Source organism: Tetrao urogallus, assembly GCF_951394365.1.
Source record: "Tetrao urogallus genome assembly, chromosome: 2".
In the NCBI taxonomy this organism is placed as follows: domain Eukaryota; kingdom Metazoa; phylum Chordata; class Aves; order Galliformes; family Phasianidae; genus Tetrao; species Tetrao urogallus.
This window is the reverse complement of record NC_136814.1, coordinates 78,322,631-78,343,764: the sequence shown is the minus strand read 5'-3', so window position 1 is coordinate 78,343,764 and position 21,134 is coordinate 78,322,631. Positions and strand designations below refer to the sequence as shown.

The 21,134-nt window shown below is 42.3% G+C and overlaps 1 protein-coding gene across 1 annotated transcript in view; it reads right to left on the bottom strand.

Annotated features, from left to right (window-relative positions):
- PHIP (PHIP subunit of CUL4-Ring ligase complex) overlaps window positions 1-20,496 on the bottom strand; it is a gene marked incomplete at both ends in the record, with an annotated part of 101,282 nt that extends 80,786 nt beyond the window's left edge. The window contains 7 exons of the mRNA XM_079532697.1: window positions 135-295; window positions 9,878-9,976; window positions 10,070-10,220; window positions 19,933-19,992; window positions 20,089-20,118; window positions 20,295-20,353; window positions 20,451-20,496. Coding sequence (XP_079388823.1) covers window positions 135-295; window positions 9,878-9,976; window positions 10,070-10,220; window positions 19,933-19,992; window positions 20,089-20,118; window positions 20,295-20,353; window positions 20,451-20,496 — 606 coding nt within the window. The remainder of the gene's footprint in view (window positions 1-134; window positions 296-9,877; window positions 9,977-10,069; window positions 10,221-19,932; window positions 19,993-20,088; window positions 20,119-20,294; window positions 20,354-20,450) is intronic.
- Between the last annotated feature and the right edge of the window lie 638 nt (window positions 20,497-21,134).

The following is a 21,134-nucleotide window of genomic DNA, read 5'->3' as shown; positions in this document are numbered from 1 at the left end:
ACCGTTATGAAAATTGATCTGAAAGTAACAGCAGCAGAGCATTCATCTGGTACTAATAGACGTCAGCACACTCAGGTTTGGGCAACTACGCTATCTATACTCTAAAAAATTAGACAAAAAATATTTATACTCACAGTAAATATTCGCCTTCCAGTCCGATCAAAAGTTACACAGTATACAGAAGATAAGTGTCCTAAAATTCGTTTATGCATCTTCATATGTTGGTAGACTGCAGTTGGAACAAGGCGTTCAAGTCTGTATTTTCCATTCAGTTTTCTTGAGAATAGGGTATCCACTACCAAATGGGGAAAGAAAAAGGAAAAGATATTTATATTGGGTTCGTGAGTCAAAACACACCTGCAGAAGAGAAAGTTCATTGCAGAACTGCACCACATGAACACCTTACTACAGTAACTCTCTCCATTTACCATCACTGGGGAAAAATATAACACAAAAGCAGCCTATGATACAAACATTAGAAAAAGTACTAAAGTGCAAGGCAGAGCATGAAGATATGATACATCAAACCCCCAGTTTTAATTGCCCAAATGTATGCTTCTTATTTTATACCTAGAATGGTATTCAAGAGGACCAAAACAGCTTCTACAGAGGAGAAAACTACCTCAAATTTAAGATGCATACAAGTATCCACAAAGCTATTAACTGCAGACCAGCAAACATTCAAGTCTTCTACAGGACAACATGTTTTTAGACAATTACAATCACTTACTCAACCTTTAAAAGACAACTCTTGTTTTGAATAATATTACTACTTACTATGGTTAAAAAAAAATTAAAATAAAAATAGAATAACCACAACAAAACAAGCAAACAAAATCCAAAGATGAACAAACTTAGCAAATTCTCATGGAAAGTTCTGATTCTGACTAACAGAACTTTGTTCAGAGAACTTGGGTTATTTTTTTTTTCCCCAAGTTATAAGCCAGGGACGTCCAGAAACCTCTGTTGTAACAAAATGGAAATCTTCATTCAAAATAAATGTCAGCATTTCCAATTTTAAACTGCTATTCACACAACGATAAAGCAACAGAGTATACTGTTTGAATGCATGGATACACACACACACACATTAGCCAAACAGTTCCCCATACCGTTATCAGAGCAAAGAAAAAAATGGCAAAAATGGCATAAAATATTTTATATTTCATACAACTGTGACCAGCAATATGCAAGAAGTAAAAAATAAAAAATAAATGCCCAGCAATATCCACAGCATCATGCATGAAAACAAAGACCTATCACTTCCAAGACAGGTAGCTGCTACTGTCATTATTACTCTGGTTAGGCATTCCTTACACTGGACCAAGGCAACACCCGTACTAGTGAAGCAGGACCGGGGCGCTGGTCTGGGCACTCAATAACCTTCAGCATCAACTGTCTACAAGCCTCTTGCATTGCCTGGCTTGGCCCAGGCAAATGAGACAGAAGTTCATGAGTCAGCACAGGTCAAACTTCATTCAAACTGGATAGCAGCTGCTCTACATAGGAGCAAAAGCACTTTGTGGTATGGATAACTGCCAAGACTTTTGGCTTCAGGCCATGAGAACAGCCCTGAAACATTTAGGTTACTGCATATGTAGCCCAAGGATTCAAGGAAGTTTTCCTTGTTCAAGATGCTTTGTGAAGGAGAAGGATCATTAGCTGTAGAGTGAAGCACCAACTCAATGGACCACTACTGCCTTAAGGCTCTGCTATAACCTCTTCAACCTACCCTTCTACAAGAACAAGATGCAGCTGCATTTGCTTTATAACAAAGCTTCTCCTTGCCAAAAGTCTACTTCAAAACAGCAGGAAACCCAGATTAGCTCAGTCACAAGATAAATCCAGTTTCTGCTTCCGACACATCAACCTACAGTAAAAAGACATCCCACACCCACCACAAAGAATAAAACAAAGTCAGAAAAGTATTTGTGACAACAATGAAGTGATCTTCCGCAATCTCAGCCTATTCAGAAGTTACCTTTTATTTGCTCCTAATACAAGACGATTCTTGCTTGGAAATCAGCTTACAGCAATGCCTTCAAATCAATTCATAGCTCACATAACAGAAAAAAATGTAAGCTAGAGTTTAATTTGTAGATATATTCTGTCAGTAAGTTTAAAAAGAAGTGCATTCTTTAACATAAACACAACAAACTCATCCAAGCATTTAACTTCTAACATCTGAATTTATGGAAAACTTTACAAATGTAATAGAAATCGATTTCAAAGATAGCTATATATATTAATTAATAATCTCCATTAGTAAATAAACAGAGCTTAAGCCAATATTTCTGCTGATATTCTTGTTGCTGTCAAACAGTGACAGGCTACACTGGACTTGCTACAAGTTCACAGATCTCTGGGGATCTCAACAAATGAAGTGCCCCCAGTTCAGTAACATCAGCCTACTGCAAAATAGGAGCAGCACGCAGTGACAGTGGAAATAAGAAAACCAAGTCTCACAAATTTGCATTGCCCAAAATTTATATTTAAAAAAAAAAAAAAAAAAAAAAAAAAAACGCATTACCATTTAAAAATAAATCTAAGTGAACTAAAAATCAGTTTGACAGGGCAAAAAGCAGCATTATAAACCTGTATCTATCATTGCATCTATCACTGTTCCTCAGTTTCCTCAATACAGCTGTCCATTTAATCTCATTCACTTTGCCAAGGGATTCAACTCGCTTCTCTAGAAGTATTTACGCATTTTATTCCAAATGTTTATGGCTCCAGTGTGACACCTGCCCACCTTGTTAGCACAGGACCCACTGCTTTTTTCCTTCAGAGTACAGGCAAAAATGAAAGAAAAACAGCCACATCTTATGCAAGAGAACAGTAAAACTGATTTTTCCAGTGCAAGTCAAGGTAAGAAATGCTACCAACTGTTAATAATAGTGCCTTTGTACTAATTATATGTCTTAAGTTTAAAGAAGTAGTTACTTGTATCTGGCTTTACCACCTTTGTATAGTCCTTAAGCCACTTTAGCTTGATTTTTGCTGTATTTAGGGAAGACTGATTTTAGAAACTCCTGTACAGCAGTTACTCCTGTAACTCTCATTTGAGCTCTACTAGCAGTTTTCTGCTTTTGCTTAGGTTCTGCTTGGCTTCACACAGTTGAGTCAACATGAGCAAAGGTGATGATTCAATCACAGGAAGAGGGACAACCTATAGGCAATTGAACAGCTGCAGTGGGAGCCACTTGCAGTACATAACCAGCTAAGGCAACAGTATAAACTTTATCCAAGGAACACTTAAGAGAACATTGTGTCAACCAAGGGTTTGATGGGAGAACAAAGCTACACAGCAGAGACTGGTTGGCTTTTGGTTACTGGAAAGGCACTGTGAAGTGTATGCTACACAAATAAATACCACCCAATGCCTGGCCAACTAAGGAAGTTAAAATTATCTTAGCTCTCTATGTCTCTTGTACCCATGCACAAGATTGATCCCCCCTAGTAAGAAAAAAAATAAATCACAGATGTTACCAGCTGTTGTGTGTACAACACAGAATAACACTTCACTACTTAGTCCTAATTGACATTTTGGTTAAAAAAAAAAAAAAAAAAAAAAAAAAAAAAATCAGGATTCTTCCTAGTTAATACTGCAGCTGCCTGATTAGAAAAAAAAATGCCTTAGAAAGCTACATACACTACAGATATTCAAACACGTAAAACACACATTTCCACAGAATGTTATTAAGTTGTTATGAATTGTTTATCAGTTGCTTATTAATACAGAATGAACTGGCGTGCAGGTTTTAGTCCTGTAACTGTCTGCTATCACAGAATCACAACTTGTCTGAGGTTGGAAGGGACTTCTGGAAGACACCAGGTCCAAACCCTTGCTGAAAAGTAGGGACACCAGAGCACGGTGTCCATGACTGAGCCCAGTTGGGTTTTGAGTATCACCAAGGACAGTGCCTTAGTTTCAGCTGGGACAGAACTGTTTTCTTCCATGTTTGGTATAATGCTGTGTTTTGGTTCTAGGAGAAAAACAATACTAGTAACACACACCAATGTTTATAGTTGCAGCTAAGCAGCATTGTACAGAGCCAAGGCCATTGACAGCAAAGTATCCAAGGAACTGGGAGGGAACAGAATTTGGACAGCTGACTTAAACTGGCCAAAGGGATATTCCATACATCAAGCAGAAGTGAGGGGAGTGAGAAACGATTTTGTGGTGCAGAGCGTCCTGCTGGGTCAAACCACAACAGGTGGAAACTTCATAAGGCAGTCTGTGGTCAACATCATAGTGAATGAAAGTTCCCCGGTGTTTAGACAGAACCTCTTGTGTTCTAGTTTGTGGCCACTGCCTCTTGAGCACCACAGTAAAAAGCCTGGCTCTTAATTTTGTGTCCCACTTCAGGTATTTATACACACTGACAAGAGTCTTCTCCCAGCTCTCTCAGCTTCCCCTTAGAGGAGAGGCACTCCAGGCCCTTCATCAACTTCACGGCCCCATGCTGGACTCTTCCCAATACAACTCTCTCTTACATCCAAACCAAATATAGCACTCCAGTCATGGCCTCCCCAGTGCTGAGTAGTGAGAAAGGACCACCTCTTTTTGATGAAGTCACAGTTGCGTAATGTAGCCAAGAATACTGTAAGCCTTCTTAGCAGAAAGGACACACTGCTGACTCACGTTCAACTTGGTGTCCATCAGGACCCATGGATCCTTTTCTGCCAGGCTGCTTTCCACCTGGGTAACCCCAGTATGTCCTGGTGCCTGGAATTGGTTGTCCCCAGCTGCAGGACTCTGCACTTCTTGTTTGTCAGCAAGAAAGTTATGACAGTTTTGAAAGGTAAGATGTGAATGGAAAACTGGGATATTAAAAACAACCTAGTGAAATTGAACTTCACTTTGTTGGGTTTGTTTTGTTTTTTTAAATCTCATTCCTACTGTTATGATTCAGTGCTAGTAACAACATAAATCTGAAAACCACACACCTCAGAGTCAAGATCACCTTACTTTGCTTACTTTGTTTGCCTTGAATCAGAACAATTCAAAATCAAACATAAAGCTGCTGAATGCAAAATGGTAGGAAATTTCAACAGAACATGAAGAAAATTGTCACAGGCCTTTTACTCAAAAGGCATGCAGCAGGCACCAACTTGAATGCCTCCAAAGTTTTAGAATGTCTCTATCTCACCCAGTACCCAAAACAAAACTAGCAACAAAAATGGCAATCTCTATAATCAAGATAAATGCTGGTATCTGACAGACATAGCCGTATTAATTATGTTGATCTTTTTATTTCCCCCATGGATTTCTTATCTTAGTTTTATCAAAGCAACCAATTTGATCCCTTTATTTATATAGTTTTGCCCTGGAACATAAATATGCCTTTTAAAGATGAGGGAGCACAGTGTGCTTTGCCCATTGATAAACACAACATAATTTTTTTTTTTTTTTTTTAACCAAGTATAAGTTACATTTTAAAAGCATGCACAAAATCACTACGGCTTATGTATTATTTTCTTCCATTCTGGACTTGAATTCAATGGATGAAAGTTCTATTCCACAGAACAGAAACGAACTTTGTTCCTTTTCCATTCACACAAAAATTGAATCAGGTTCAAGAGAAAAAGCTGGAAGGACACCTGAAGAACACATTATTTACAACTCCTACCCATAATGAATCGAGTTTCATAACTTGAGAAGCTAGTCACACCTCTAATGACCTTACAGCACTTAGGGCTGTTGAAAAACAGTAAAACAAGACTGCCTGACTCCTCCTTCTACTGTCAAAGCTAGTAATATTAAAAGCATCATGCATTCAGGCTTCCTCCCCCATGCCCCTTCTGTAAAGATGTTCAAAGTCAAGAAGGCAGCTTGAGTTGACTTCTGCTTTTCTACTATTTCTCTGTTCAGCTTCTAAACTCCATGCATAAATCTAAATCTTCTGGCTCACAGGTAACAGCCACCATGGTAAAGCTAGCAATTTGAGCAAGTCAGGACTTGTCTATGGGAAAGTTAAAGCATACTGACTCCCCACAGGAGTGTTTCTGAGAATACAAAGAGTCTACCTACATCTTAAGCTTCACATATGAAGCTCAATTTGCTCAGTGGAATTAGGTGTCAAGTCCTTAACAATTCAGAGAGGGGAGGTGAGACACTTGGAAAGGCAACAACAAATGAAAGCTATCCTAAGTACTTCCAACCTGATCCTTGACTTCAACATAACCCCACTTACATTCTGTGTATTATTTAGTCATTGAGCTTCACTCAAAATATGAGTACCTTAAGACTACTTATTTCTTCTTGCACAAGGTTTCCATTTTAGTATAATTTTCTTTAGACTTGAATAAATAATAAATGTTACTTTTACACAGGTACTTGAAAATGTATCACATTTGTAGTATAAAAAAACTAAAAGTTGGTCTTTTGGGTTAGTTTATTTTGGGTTTATTTTTATTATCGCAGGGAAATGGTTATACAGCATAGTCTGAAGTTAGCTTTTAAGCCTTAAGTATTTACTAAATTTCTGAAAACAAACATCTGCACTGCTTTTAGAACATGGTGTTCTGTTTTCAGCCCAAACAGCAGGATAACTGAATAGAGAAACTGAGAAAACAAAAAAATCTCTCAGAACTTTTCCTGAAGTGGACTATTCAGCAAAACCAGGCAGATGCATTAATCAGCCAGGGAACATATTCTTCATTAGCAGAGAATGAGCAGCCAGTCTCACTCAGGTCTTCACACATGAATAACCAGCTTCCCTAAGAGCTCTGAACTCAGAACTTCAAGTTTTGGCTCTGTGCTTTTCCAGAGCTCCTGAAAGTTACTTAAAAAGAGTTCCTTTTTCTGCTTCTGCATCCCTGAAGGTCTTTACGGATCTTTAACAAAACAAAAGAATCATAGAATGGCTTATGTTGGAAGAGACCTTAAAGATTATTGAGTTCCAATTCTCCTTTTTGATTTTAATTAAACACAGAGGGAGATTACTCGTTACACAAGTTTTGGTTTTCTATTATATTCTAGACATACACTGTAGATTTCTGGTGAAGTAAGTACCCGTACAGATGTATTTTAAGTGCATATAAGTTAGCTACAAGGCTGCTATCATAATGTAGAAAAAAAACTTAGTACTAAAGCATATAATAACAGTATCATGATTGCATTGGTTCCTAAAGCTAGGAAATGAACAAATATAGTTACATGTTTAGTATATGTAAATAAAGGAAAAAGCCTCCACAAAACAGACAGACTTCTTTTCCACTCCCCAGTCATTAGTGGGCTCTCCAACTGAAATATACGCAGCCTGAAGAATAAGTTTCCAAACAGCAAATATGTAAAACACAGCCTTCCTACAGGAATTTACTTAAGAATAATTTCAATTTATGAATTAAGCGTTATTCCAACTCCCAGTTTCACTGCAAGGACTGGACTAGAATAGGATTAATCAAAAGCAAATGCTTTAACACACAGGTCTGAATCAAACATTCAAAAAACAGTTGAAAATATGCAGTTACCAGCACTTATTTGGATGTTCGGAAAAGGAAATTATTGGTCATGAAAAAAAGTGGTACATTGAAGTAACTGTAATTTTGCAGATATTCGGTGTTCTGCAAAAAGTTTACATAAACATAACATTTACCTAGAAAGCCCTAGTTTTTCTTCCATAAAAAGAGTCTTGAGAGTTATTTCTCCTAACAGTCAACTTCTGTACATGGCAATTCTACAGCTTCCCTTGATAACTAACTGGCAGACCTCATGCACTGGTCCTGTCCCTTGAAAAAAAGCACATCGTGGATTAAGCTACAATACAAAATAACACAGAGCCTTCTGCTCTAATTTTTTCTTCAAGCACATTTCAGTATACATGCCAAGTACAGAGAAAATTAAGACAGTCACCACCAAGGAAACCTTCACTATCAGACAACTCTGTCTTCCACACACCTTGCAGGTAAGGCTGCTCACCTGGCCCAAGATTTTCCAATTTTCAGTGTTCAAGACAATGCACAGACACTTGAGATGGGAAATATTCAACAACAAACGTTTCTTCCCCCACATCTAGAATACAACATGGAAGCAATTCTTTATAATTAAATATTAAAATGATATCTGTAAATAAAATCTTGTTGATGTAGGGTTTAAGAGAATTGCCTCAAGCCAACACGTTTACTAGGTGAGGAAGTTTTGAAAACTTAGCTCTAAATACCCACCAAAGCCACACACTTTTAAAGCCTTCAAATAACAAGTCCACTAGAACACCAAATACTTTGCCGTCTGACCAAATCAAGGTTGGCAGCGCTCAACCTCAGAAGCTTCTTAGCTGTAGCATGTTTCTGCTTCAGCTATAGGACAAAACCATAATCCTCTGGGAGTAATTTTATTAAGCGTTATGTGCCTTTGATATTTGATTTTGCGATTCTTCAACATTAGAAGTAATCTAAATATCCAAATTGAGCTCTATCCCCATCCATAGAAACCTAACAGGGTAACAATATCCCAATAACAGAGTTCCAACTTCCAAGAACTGCTACAGCAAGTTACCACATTGAGTGCGCCTGAATAGCACCCAGCTGTGCATTTCTACATTGTTACTAGCTCTCCCAATGTATCTTCAGCACTCTGTTTTTGGCAAGTCAGGCTGCTGTGAAGACCAGGTTTCTATCTTTTAGCAGCAAGGTGAAGCATCACAGCATTAACGTTGCTTAAACAACTCAACTTCAGGTTGGCCCAGAAACCTGCTGCTACTGCAATATTTACTCCTCAAGGCATCTCAACTCATTCAGTCACCTTTAAGTTTACCAGGTCCTTAGATTTCCAAGTGTTAAGAAAAATAAAAGTGCCTCTACATCTAAAAAAAGAATTCTGGATTGCAATATGTCCTTGCTTTATGATTGAAAAGAAATCTGTATAACTTTGCTGCTGCTCATTACATCTATAGAAAGATTCTAGAGAATGTATGTTTGTCCTCCCCCTCCCCCACAAACACACACACACACACTTAGAGGTCAAATGATGTTTGACTAATCGTGTGCTTAAACAGCTTTCAGGAAAGAAGGTGTAAATTAGCCTGTTCAAGGCATACCTTTAACTAACCACTGTTCTGTTTTTAGAACTAATTAGATGTTTGATCTACTCTGAAGCCTTGTAAGATTTTCTGAATATGCTTTTCTGCACATTCAGCTGTACATAATTGAAAAAAAAAAAAAAAGAAAAAAAGACCACTCCCTGACTAAACTAATATTAGAGAAGTACTGGTAGCAATATACATCAGGTTTTGACAGTTTTTCTTCCCACAGGTAGTTTTAACACAGAACAGAGATCAAAATATCACCTTAAATAAAGCTTAAAAAAGTAACTAATGATATACCTATTACATATAATATACATTATGTATATGCATGCTTCATGACACAACACAGACAACTAAAGCAGAGCTATGAAATTACTCAATGGACCAGAGAGCAGAAATGATCACTCCTACAAGGCACTCACAACTTTCCAAAGAAAACATCACCAGTCCATGTGACTTGCTCTTTTTCTCCAATAACAGGTATAAACTATGCTGTCCTGGTTTTAAGTTGGTCCACTGCACAAATTATTTATCTACTGACAGTATTATTATACCTTAAACAAAATGAGTTTTATTGGTATTATTCACTGTTGAAATGTAGTTTATTCAGCCGTATGCTTCAAAGAGAAAAATATCTAGCTTCAGAGCAGAATTGACAGAGCAGAACTTCCACACACAAACATGCAAATATGACCAGTTATGACATCTGATTAAGTATTAATATTCAGTGCAAGGAATACGACACAAACAAGGACAAACAGAACTCTACTTCACACTCATCATTACGACAATCAATTACCCTAGGAGTCAGGCTGTACAGTGGCAGTGCCTCAATAAAACTGACTTACCTATACTAGGTGGACTGCCATAGTTCACAGGTGACTCCGGAGGCCTCCCGCAATGTAACGCAGCAAGAGCAGACCCCTTCCACACAACGTGTTTGCAACCTGTTTCAGAAGAATTACACAAAGAATGGAGAACTGGATTTTCCCAGGCATGAAATAGCAAAAATTCTCAAAGCTCTCACACAATTTTCATACTTTTGTTCGTACGAAGCAAAGACTGTCTGCCAGCTCCTAATAACGTCTGCACTCCAGGGACGCTCTGGGGGATTTCTTGCTCTAGAAGCGGTCCGAGTCGATGACATATTTGAAGCAAGTGATCGGGTGCCAAGTGTCGGTAGTATTTCACCTATTGCACGAAAGAAGAAGCAAAACATCAGATAAAGAAAAGCGTAATATTTCTGAAGAATTCCTAAGCTTGTTTTTTGTTGCTTTTTTTTTTTTTCAGATTGTTACACAAATTCATATTGCATTATTTTCTTTAGAAGATAAAAACATATAATGACCTTTAAGAACAATAACTCGTTCCAGCTGGTCCTAATTAAATTTGCTATTCAAAGTATGCTACTTGTAGAGAGATCTGTTGACATTTATTACTGTGACTTTAAAGCACAGTTATTCATAGATTAATAAGCTCCTTTATAACAACAAAAACGTATAAGAACAAATTCAGTATTACATTTAATTGTCTGTCTGGTCAATTTCAATTACCATAACATAAGATTAAGAAAAGGACTCTAAGGAATGCAATGTTTACAGAATTACTGAAAGGTTCGAATACACTGAATATGTAACGTAGCTCTGCAGAAAATGCACCTGGCACAATGGCATTTAACTCACTAAGTTTGTGAGGCATTACTGAAATTCCACAATTTGCCTTGTTTCCTTTTTTTTTTTTTTTTTTTTTTTTTAAAGATGTAAAACATCTAAACCAAAACGTTCACTTGAGGAATTCAACTTAAAAACTGTAGTTTAACACAGGAATACACACACCAGCCACGACCACTTTCTGTCACTGCTCAGTTTTCAGCTGCACAGAACCAAACGAGCTCCTATTCTCAGCAGCAGATCTCCCTGCCACTTGACTACATCATCAAACCAATATGATCATTCTATTGAACTACCATAATTATAGACCATCCTCTGCAACACCACCACATACATCTTTACATAAAAGTTTCAAAATACATGACAACAGTAAAATGCTATTAAGCACAAAGCTTTCAGATGGACATTTTAAAACATTTCTTCTTCAGTTATTGCCAGTTTAAAAAAAATAGAAAAGAATATTTAAAACAGAAAAACGAAGAGGGAGAATGAGAACTCAATCCTCTGCTCTAGTATGGGATCTGGCACACAGTAGTTTGTCCTTCACCCAGCCTGAAGCGTGACTTCACAGTACTACTTTGCAGAAAAGACTTGCAGTAAAAACTTGTGATGATGTGTTATTCTGCAACTACAGAAGGCCACGACTGGCACTTTAGGCAGATGGGTCCCTTCTGTACTGCAATTAATAGGAATATACCTGGTTCTTTGTCAAACAAGCTCCCATCTTGCTGACACGCTGCAGTTGCTTCAGGTATTCCAATGATTTGCTAACATACAGACTGCTCGTGTCTGAGGGCCTGGAAGAGCTCTGCTCATACCTGGAATTGCCACCACCCCACTCTTCAAGTGACGAAGGAAAAGCTGCCTCTTCTGCCACTCCTGCCGTTAATTACATTTCCCCTGCAGAAGGCCTTGCAAGATGCCTGAATTTGCCTTACAGTTACATGATTTACAAAATTCACACAGGTTAAAAACAAAGGAAAAAAAATAGAAAAAGGCTTCTCTTGAAAAATATTAGAAATTATTTGAGAAGTACTTGAAAGTTACAGCTGATGGTACAGATTAGTTCACTGGAGTAAATTTAATGACACCAGACAGGCACTCGTAAGAGACAAAAAATTATCCGCAGCGCTCAGAACTTGCTATTCTGATTCATTTTCCTTATCAATAACATGCAAATGAAACTCGCTTCTCTTTACTTAGAGAAGGAGGAATCGCAGTCAGAACGCACGCTTGAGTGCCCCAGAATATTAGAATAGCTGCAAGGAGCAACAAAGCCATGCATGGTTCCTGCCATCAGCAGCCCGGATCTATTTCCTTCGTTTTTATTCTCCTTCACTCCTATCAGCAGCAGCACAAACCTAACAAATACAGCCCTTTGTACGAGAGCTCTCTGCAGCCAGACCTCGTGTCTGTGGAATCCAAACTTGTCTCCCGAAGACTAACAATTAGCGATGCTTTTCATCCGACCACCAGCATTAAGCTCCCTGTGCAACACAGTTGCCATTTTATCCCGCTCAACACCCTTCATTTTTACACCCTTGCAAGCGCACAAAATCTCAGGCAAATGAAGCAAATCAGCTTTGACACGTTCCACAATTACAGCTAGCTTGCATCTTGAGTCACACGTCTCATGATTTGTCAGAAGCCATGTGTTCATTTTTTGTTTGTTTGTTTTCTAGCAGAAATAAGGCAGGCTCAATTCCTTACGCACTTGTTTTGAAATAAGGGAGCTGTTAATCATTAGCAGGTACAATCTTCAAACCAACCTTTTATCCACACTACATCCTCTTCTTGTCTAAGCCCATTTGTGTGAAAACAGGCAGCGATACCAAGCGGCACTGCGATGCTTCTGGGCAGTATTTCCCTAACAAGCAGTTTGCCACCAAGCAGCCCTTGCACCCAGCTCGTTAACAAACCAACACAACACCAAGTGAGCTGTGTGCTGAAATAAAACAAAAATAATAAGTCTAAGGAGTGGCATGGGCCCATTTAACACCTGCAAGTTCCAGGAAGTTTATAAAAAATTCAGGAACCAAATGCAGTCTACACGTGCCTCTTATTTTCCTATGTAAGAGGAAAGTAGATATATTCTACATCTATGAGATTGAGCATACACAAGAATTTTATTTTTAAGAAAAAAGCAGAGTAATCTTCATTTCATTGTAAAATCTACATAGGTGAAAAGTCTCATTTCACTGCAAGTGTTATTTATTCACTCCCTTCCCTTTTCTGCTTCTACAAAGAGGCAAATGAAGGGACTTCATTTATTTAAAACACAGTATTAAGTTTTCTCTGGGTGAAAACTTCTTTCTTCTCCTTCAGGAAAAAGAAAATAATCCTCTTATAACACTATTAATTTATTAATGTGACAATTAGCATTACAGTAGAAACCAAAAATGAAAAAGTGCTTAAACACAGAAATTCATCTTAGTTCTATGATTTCTTCCTTTCTGGTAAACCGTGAAAAGAAGCAAAACCAACACCAAATATTCCTAGTGCTCTCAGAGAGAGAAGGGAAACCAAATAAAAAAAGACTTTGAAGTCAGATTTAAGTGACAAAAAAGGAAATTAAATCACTTTTTAAAAGGATACTTTACAGCTTTGTCAGAAATAGAAAAGCTCATGACAAGCTAAGAGAATGACGGAAAGTCGTCTTAATCTCAAAAGGAGAAAGTGGAAGCAGGGAAAAAGCCACAACAGATGTACAAGTAGTTACAATTCACGCAGCTCTAAGCTGAAAGCAGGCTGGACTACAAACACAAATCTTAAAATTTGATGTCGAAATTGTGATGTCAGACAGTAAATAAAAAGCAGGGATATTTTTTACTGCCAGCCCCACCTAGAAGAAATTCTAGCTGGTTTCTTTCCTCCTCCTGCCAGTATTTCTGCAACATTTAACTCTGAATGCATAAGACATGCTTTTGTAAGGGGAATAATGAGCTAATTCACTTCTGTGATGATTCTGTCATGTTTCTTAAACATTACCGTAACAGGAATCTGAATTTTGTTAGTGGAAAAATTTCAGATCTTAAGTATGACCAATGTTTTCTACATTGCATTACAAAGCATTACCCTCAGCTTTGCCCCTCACCTCCTACCCCAGCTCTGCTTGTGACAGAAGAACAGCAGGGGAACACACAGCACGCAGCCACTGCGACTGACGCTCAAAGCACCGTTACCTTCCAACCAGGCCTAAGTGCTCATATTTTCATTCTGCATGACACTGCAGAATAATTCAGCATCCGAATCTCAACAGATGAATCAACAGCATCACAACTTAACTCCTTAGTCAGATGGGCACTGCACAACGCAGCCGTGTGCCAACTCTTTCAGACACCAGCTAAAAGATAACCCCGTTCAGGACTCTTCCCCGAGCACTGCACGTACTGAAACGTTCCCCAAAGTACAGCTGCTTTGCCCCCACACCAATAGTTAATATGCTTAACAATAAGTTTCATTGTACATCTTTCCAAAGGACACATTTCCACAGCAGGACAACAATAAAATCTGCCAGTCAGCTACCTTGATCTCAAGATGCGAGTTCAATCTCACCAAAACCAGCACTCAGCCCAGCCTTAACTATTCTGCTATTACCCAAACACAGCACATTACCCAAAACAAGCTCCAAATAGAATTACAGTAATTGTTGCACTACATCTGACCATCAATCAAACTGAATAGCCCGTACCGCTCGCTATTGCCTCAGCACCACAACATTAGGAAATGCAGGAACATGCAATTACTTTTCTCTGGATCACTTTGATTTCTGAGAGGGGCAGCTTGGAAGGAAAACAGGACTCAGAGGTAGAAACTGGAGAATTTCAGTACCTAAAGGGAGTATACAAACAGAAGGGGAATCAACTCTTTGAAAGGGTTGGTAACTGCAGGACAAGGGAAATGGTTTTAAGTTGAGGGAAGAAAGATTTTGGATGTCAGGGGACATTCTTTACTATGAGAGTGGTGAGGTGCTGGAACAGACTGCCCAGAGAGGTTGTGGATGCCCCGTCCCTGGAGGTGTTCAAGGCCAAGTTGGATGGGGCCCTGGGCAGCCTGATCTAGTATTAAATGGGGAGCCTGGTGGCCCTGCCTGTGGCAGGGGGGTTGGAGATTCATGATCCTTGAGGTCCTTTCCAATCCAGACCATTCTGTGATTCTGTGAAGAATTCACAATTAGCCCAAAACATTTTTTTGTTTCTCACACACTTCCCAACTATTTGTGACCTCACAAGATAAGTCAGTAACCGCTGCAGAACTCATATCATTTTAACACACACAACCTCTACTGAAATAAACAGACCTTGATGAAAAACTACCCACTCCAAGAAGATACGTCTTTTCCAACCTTAATGATTCTATGGCTCTATGAAAAGATACGACCTGTTATTCAACTATTTTGTGCTTTTAATAGGTGAGGTCTGAGCAGATAAAAATCCCCAAGCCTTGGCAGACAAACAGGCTGCTGCAGGTTTGCAACTCACTGCACAGTAAGTTAGGAACAACAGTAGCAGCATTTTCAGCTTGGTGGACCACTCAGCTGTGTGTGTTACTCTGGGCTTGCATGTAAACTGTACTCAACTCACTGCATATGTTTTGTTTTGGTTTTTTTCCTTTTAAAAAATAATAATTCTGAAGCGTGCCTTACGAAAAATAAGGAAATTTAAAAAAATTTTAAAATAAGACAAAGGGAAGGTACACTTTGGAATTTTAACAGTCCTCCTGGGTCCATCTTTCAACACCTCAGTCTCAGTCCAAAGGAACAAGTGCAGAACAGCTCACTTTGCTATGCAGTGGTTTGGTCCTTAGCTGTGGGAGCAATGTACACAACAGCAACGCTCCTCTTTTGGAGCTAAAAGTCATGTCAGTTTACGTATGTCCAATAGCAGCAGTGAAAATGAATCCCAAATCCTTGCCAGGGACCACACTCACCTCACAGGTTTTCTTACCATCACTTATATGCCTTCCAGATCACCTTCCAAAATACCAAGACCTTCATCAAAATACTGTTAATAACTAGAACAAGGTGATGGTGCAGCTGTCGGATTCAATGCCAGTTTTCCCTCTCCTCCCTGTTTCTCGAATACCTTCACAGCACAGGATTCCCTGAAGAAATGAATCACTTAGTGCTTGGTTACTTATTAAGAAACCAATTACTAAACAGCAACCATACTGCTGCCTGAAACGCTCTGTTGTGTCACAAACAATGAAGGTCAGTGTCAGTGTACAGTGCCAGCGTCCCAGTCCCACAGATCCTCTCTTTCTGTTTACGCTAAGGTGCACGAAGTTACATAGAATGGACACTGAAACGGCCTAAAAATAAATTGTCATTTTCACTTTGAATCACATTTAGCATTTGAGGGCAGGGGAAGAGGAAGTGGCAGATGCTAGCAAAACAGCAGCAAACATTTCTGAGAACAACACAGCACACCGCACTGCCTACGAAACCCATGGCACTGCTATCCTACTGGGTGCGAGTTCTCTGCCACCTCCTTCCTCAACTACCATCGACACAACTGAAATTGTAACTCAACAGAGAAAAAAAACACCACAGTTGTGCGGGTATTTTAAATAAGAATGAAGCTAATGCAGTAGTTCTCATCATATGCATCACGTTTGCACTCCAGAAGACCTAGAACAGCCGTAGGGTAGCTTCACATCATCACAGCACATCCCGAGTCACCTTCAGCTGGCTGAAGCGCCCCGTCCTTCCCCAGAAGGAACAGCCCCAGCAGACTCCCAGGCCCTCACCATCTCCCTGACGCTGGTGTCGGGCCCGCGTTGCTGAGCGCAGAGCTTGAGCTGAATCATCCCACAAGCATTCTGGTGCTGCTCATTTTTCAGACAGTTCAGCTCCCTTACCCAACCGACCGCACACTTGGATGGGTGCATAAAGGATGCGGCAGAATTGGACGGCTTTCAGCAACAGCATGCAATTAGATCAGCGACACCCACATGGAACTGGAACATGAAAAAACAATTACCCCGGTGTCAAATGATGCACCGTGGCTTGTTTGTGTGCCGAGGCCCTAATAAAAATGTTTCAAAGCCTATAAACAATTTGCTCCCCCAACTCGGCACCGGCGATCTACTGACTCCTCAGTTTTCATCCCCTCTCACGAGAAACCCCCAATCCTTCAAAATTAAAGGAAGAGCAGCGCTTCGCTCAATTTTCACAACTGATAGAAGAAAAAACATCCCTACCTGCAGAGTCCTGCCACCATCCTGCTGCTGTGTCACCTGCAAACAGAATCCTAAGGACACACCTGTCAGAAAGCCTCTGTCCCAACACAAACTGTAATAGTGACCATACAAACACTCAGCTGGCACACTGAAAGTTAACAGCCTACAGCCTCTGAGCAAGAATCGGACAGCTTCACCCCCAAATGCTGACTGCAGGAAAAAATACAGAACCATCTGAGTTGAAAGAAAGCCACTTCAGAATACAAAACATAGCAGAATGGCTTTTCTGAATTCATGTATTTTCTTGTAGCATTACAAGCCTCCAACAGCATTAGCTTGTAAGGAAACAAAGTTTTCTTTTGCTGACCAAAGAGAAAAATCAAAGTAATTTACAAGGTTAAAACTTTAACAAGTTTAACATCATTTGCATCAATTGAGCTACAGCAATAAAATATTGAAGACTGTGAATTTCAGTCTAATATTAAAAAGTCACATCTAGTAAGATTTCCTAAGTAAATGTTTTCACAAGGAAACAAAACCAGAAGCATCATCCGTTGAGAAATACACGCTCTGCAAGATCCACATAAATACATCTGTAATAAGTAGCATCAGTTTGCAAATAATAAAACAGGAACTGGGGCTTAAATCCCATCAGCTGTTGCACAGAGCCTTTATGCCCCTCTAGAGCAAAAGGCTTTACAGCACTACATTCAGTGGTATTTATGATTCTTAGCTTTTCTCGGACCCCTCTGTAGAGTTCAGTGCAAGTTCAGGGTACCTGAGGGTAACATCAACACATGACAAAGATCGCTTCCTTCAGAAACGAGGATCAGCATCTTAAAGGTGGGTATTAAAAAAGAAACAGAGGTTCAAACAAACCAACAGCAGCCTCTCGCTTCAGCTAACGATTCTCAGGTGAGAGACCAACAAGCTTTTGTTTAATGAAACAGGACATCCTGAGAACCACTTCTTTGTATCAAGTGTAACCGACACCCTGCAAATACGCTTTTGCACCTGAAACGTCAAGAGATACAAAGTTCACACAACTTCCACAAGGGAAGCTAAAGCAAACACAAGGAAGGAGAGTATCAAACGCAAAGTAACCAACTTCTTTTTCTCCCCTCTCCCACTCCAAGGTCGGACAGAGCAGAACAGGAAGACTTCCTGATCGGTGCTGAACGCTAGAAGAAAGCTTTCTTAGGAATAAAGGAGCAGGAAAGGAGAAAGGATCTAGTCACTACCATATCTTCAAACATACATACTCACACTCGAAGCCAAACTGTAAGACGTACACCTGACATCCTTATATACTTACTCTGACTAAATTAGGTGTTTACCTGCATTCCAGCAAACAAGAAATGCTTCGAAACAAGAGTCCGAATGAACTCATTTCTCCTTAAGATTTCTTAGCTCAACCTTTCAATTTTCTTCCTTGCTTTCTCTGTCCACATGTCTCTTACGTGCTGATGATATAAAAGAATCTCAAACCCATCCCACACCAAAGCTGCACCTCCAATCTTTGAAAGATGAAACACCTTAAGAGAAAAGTTCATACCAAGTTTACCAAGTCATGTGCGATTGTTACTTGAAATGGATAACACGTTCTTAAAAAAAATAATAATTAATTTAAAAATATTTGTTAATAGTTTAAGAAATCATGCAGAAATATCAACACTTTAAAATTCCTGGTAGAGTTTCTTTATTATCTTTAATCTCAAGAAAATGGGAAAGTATTACCATCCAGGAACACTTTTTCAACAGGACAATTGCTATCAATGTTTTGACACCCACGTGTGTTACAAAGCATTGGCAAACCCACTTCATGGTTTAGAAAAAGAAAACCACAGCACAATATATAAACTGTTCTAAGTGCAGTCAGCGCCCACGATTCATGTTGTGGCATTCACCTACATGTGTCTAGAACAACACACATGTGAGCAGGGCTTATTGGCTGGGATGGGGACTGTTCTCTTCCCTGTGGTGTGAGCTCAAAATCATCCACACCTCAGTGCTGAGCTCAGAGCCACCGCACGCAGCCTGGAGAGAAGCTCTGCTGGGACAGGCAGGGTTCAGCCTCCTAGGTGTATGTCATTTGCAGGTAGAGGATGAATTAGAACGTGGTATAGAAAACAACACGGGCAACAAGTTGCTAACAGGCACGTGTCAGACACCTTAAGTTCAGTTTCTCAACTATCACAGCTCACAGTGTGCTAGAAAACAGAGATAGATAGATGGATGGATGGATGGATGGGTTCAGGCCCACCATTGCTAGCAAGAATTACACCACTGCAAGGCAGTACCTTTGCTACCACAGACCCTCACCTGTTATGAAAGCACACAGTAAGAAGAAAAAAAAGGATTTAAAACAAAACAAAACAAAACAAAAAAACAAGTAACCCAACAGCAAAACAACTTGCATCTGCTCTAAGAACCCGGCAGCTCACCACTGCCGCACACGGCAGGCTCTGCACCTCGGAACCACGGGCACCGCGCACGGAGAGGCCCGGGCCGATCGCCGCCGCGGCTCGTAGCCATTGTGCGTCCGCGCGGTGCCCGCGGGCGCGGGGCGCGCCGCCGCCTGCTGGCGGCACTGCTGGCGACGCTGCTGGCGGCCCCGGCCGCGCGCCTCGCTTGGCCCCGCCCCTCGGCGCGCCCCCGTGACGCGCCGCGCCGCGCTGCGTGCCCGCACGGCGCCTCCGCGCCTCGCGCAGTGCGGCCGCGCGCTGCGCCCTTCGGCCGCGTCAGAGCCGTGAGGGGAGAGGGGCGCGGGGGGATCGGCGCAACAGAAGCGAATAAATGCAGTAATAAAAAAATCTGGAGGGAAAGGAGAAAAAAAAAAAATAATAAGGGAACAACTTCGGAATTTTTTTTTTTCAAGTTGCTTTTTTTTTTTTTTTTTTTTTTTTTTTTTTTTTTTTTTTTTCCTCCCCTCCTTCTTTTTGCGGGAAATTCAATTTTTCTCGGACAGGCAGCTCAGGGAGGGGAGAAAAATAAAAGGGAGAAGCAGCGAAGCCCCGCACGCGGCGCGCGGCCGCGGCCCGGCGGTGCCTTACCAGGTTCTGGTAGCTGCGCGGGTGCTCCTTGCCCGTCCAGTCCGTGCGCTTGGGCAGCAGCTGCGGGGGGAGCGGAGAGCGTGAGCGGGGCCGGGCCGGGGGCGGGAGGCAGAGGGAGGGGGCGGGGGGGCCGCGGGCGGGGCGGGCCGCGCTTACCTCTTTCTCCGCCACTTCTCGGATCAGGACCTGCGGCAGCAACAAAAGGGGGTCGGGGGACAGGGAAGGGGGAAACAGAGACAAAAATTAGGAAGGAGGACAGAGGGGCGGTGGGCGCGCACCGCTCCCCCCCTTCTTCCTTCTTCCCCTCCTTCCCCGGCCAGGCCCGGCGCCATCCGCCCGCCCGTCCGCCCGCGCGTCCCTACCTGAGCCGCTTGCTGGCAGGGCCCGTCCTCCAGAAAGCGGGCGATGAGGAAGTAGAGCTCTGCGGGGAGAGGGCAGGGTGAGGGCTGCGGCTCCCGGCCCCGCCGCCCTCCCGCCCGCCCGCCCGCCCTTTCTTCCCCCTCCCGCCCGGCACTCACCCGCTCGCAGCTCCGCCGTGTGCCTGCCGCCGCCGTCCCCGGACATGGCGAGGGGAAAGCGGGAGGTGCGGGGGGGCCGCGCCCGTCACCGCCGGCTCCGTGGGCAGCGCCTCGGCTCCGGCATTCGCCCCGCGGGCAGCGCGGCGGCGGGAGGAGGAAACAACAACTCGCGGCCGCCCGCAACGCCGCCGCCGCCGCCACCGCCAGCCGCCGCCAGCGCGATCCCTCCGCCCGGAGAAAGAGTCCCTTCCTCCTCCGCTCCGCGCCCCCCGCCTCAGCCCCGCCGCCCGCAGCGCAGCGCCCCTCCCCCCGCGTCCCTGGACGCAGCTGCCGCCGCCCGGTCGGGAAAGGAGGGCGGGCGGCCCGCGGCTCCCGCCCCGCCGCGCCGACACCGAAGAGAGCGCTTTGACTGGCGGGCCGGTCGGCTCGCGCGGGGAGAAGATGTCGGAGCGGCGGAGGCGGGGCGGGCGGGAAGGCGGCGGGCGGGATGAGGCCGCTTTCTCTGCGCCGAGCGGGCGGGCGGCCGGAGCGCGGAGGGATACGGCGCGCGGCGGTGGGAGGCGGGGCCGCTCGGGCAGCGGGAGCCGGGAAGTGGCCGAGCGGAGTGGCGCAGCGCGGAGCGGAGCGGGCAGGGCGCCCCCGGGCAGCGCGGCCCCGGTGGGGGGCGGGCGGCAGCGCGACCCT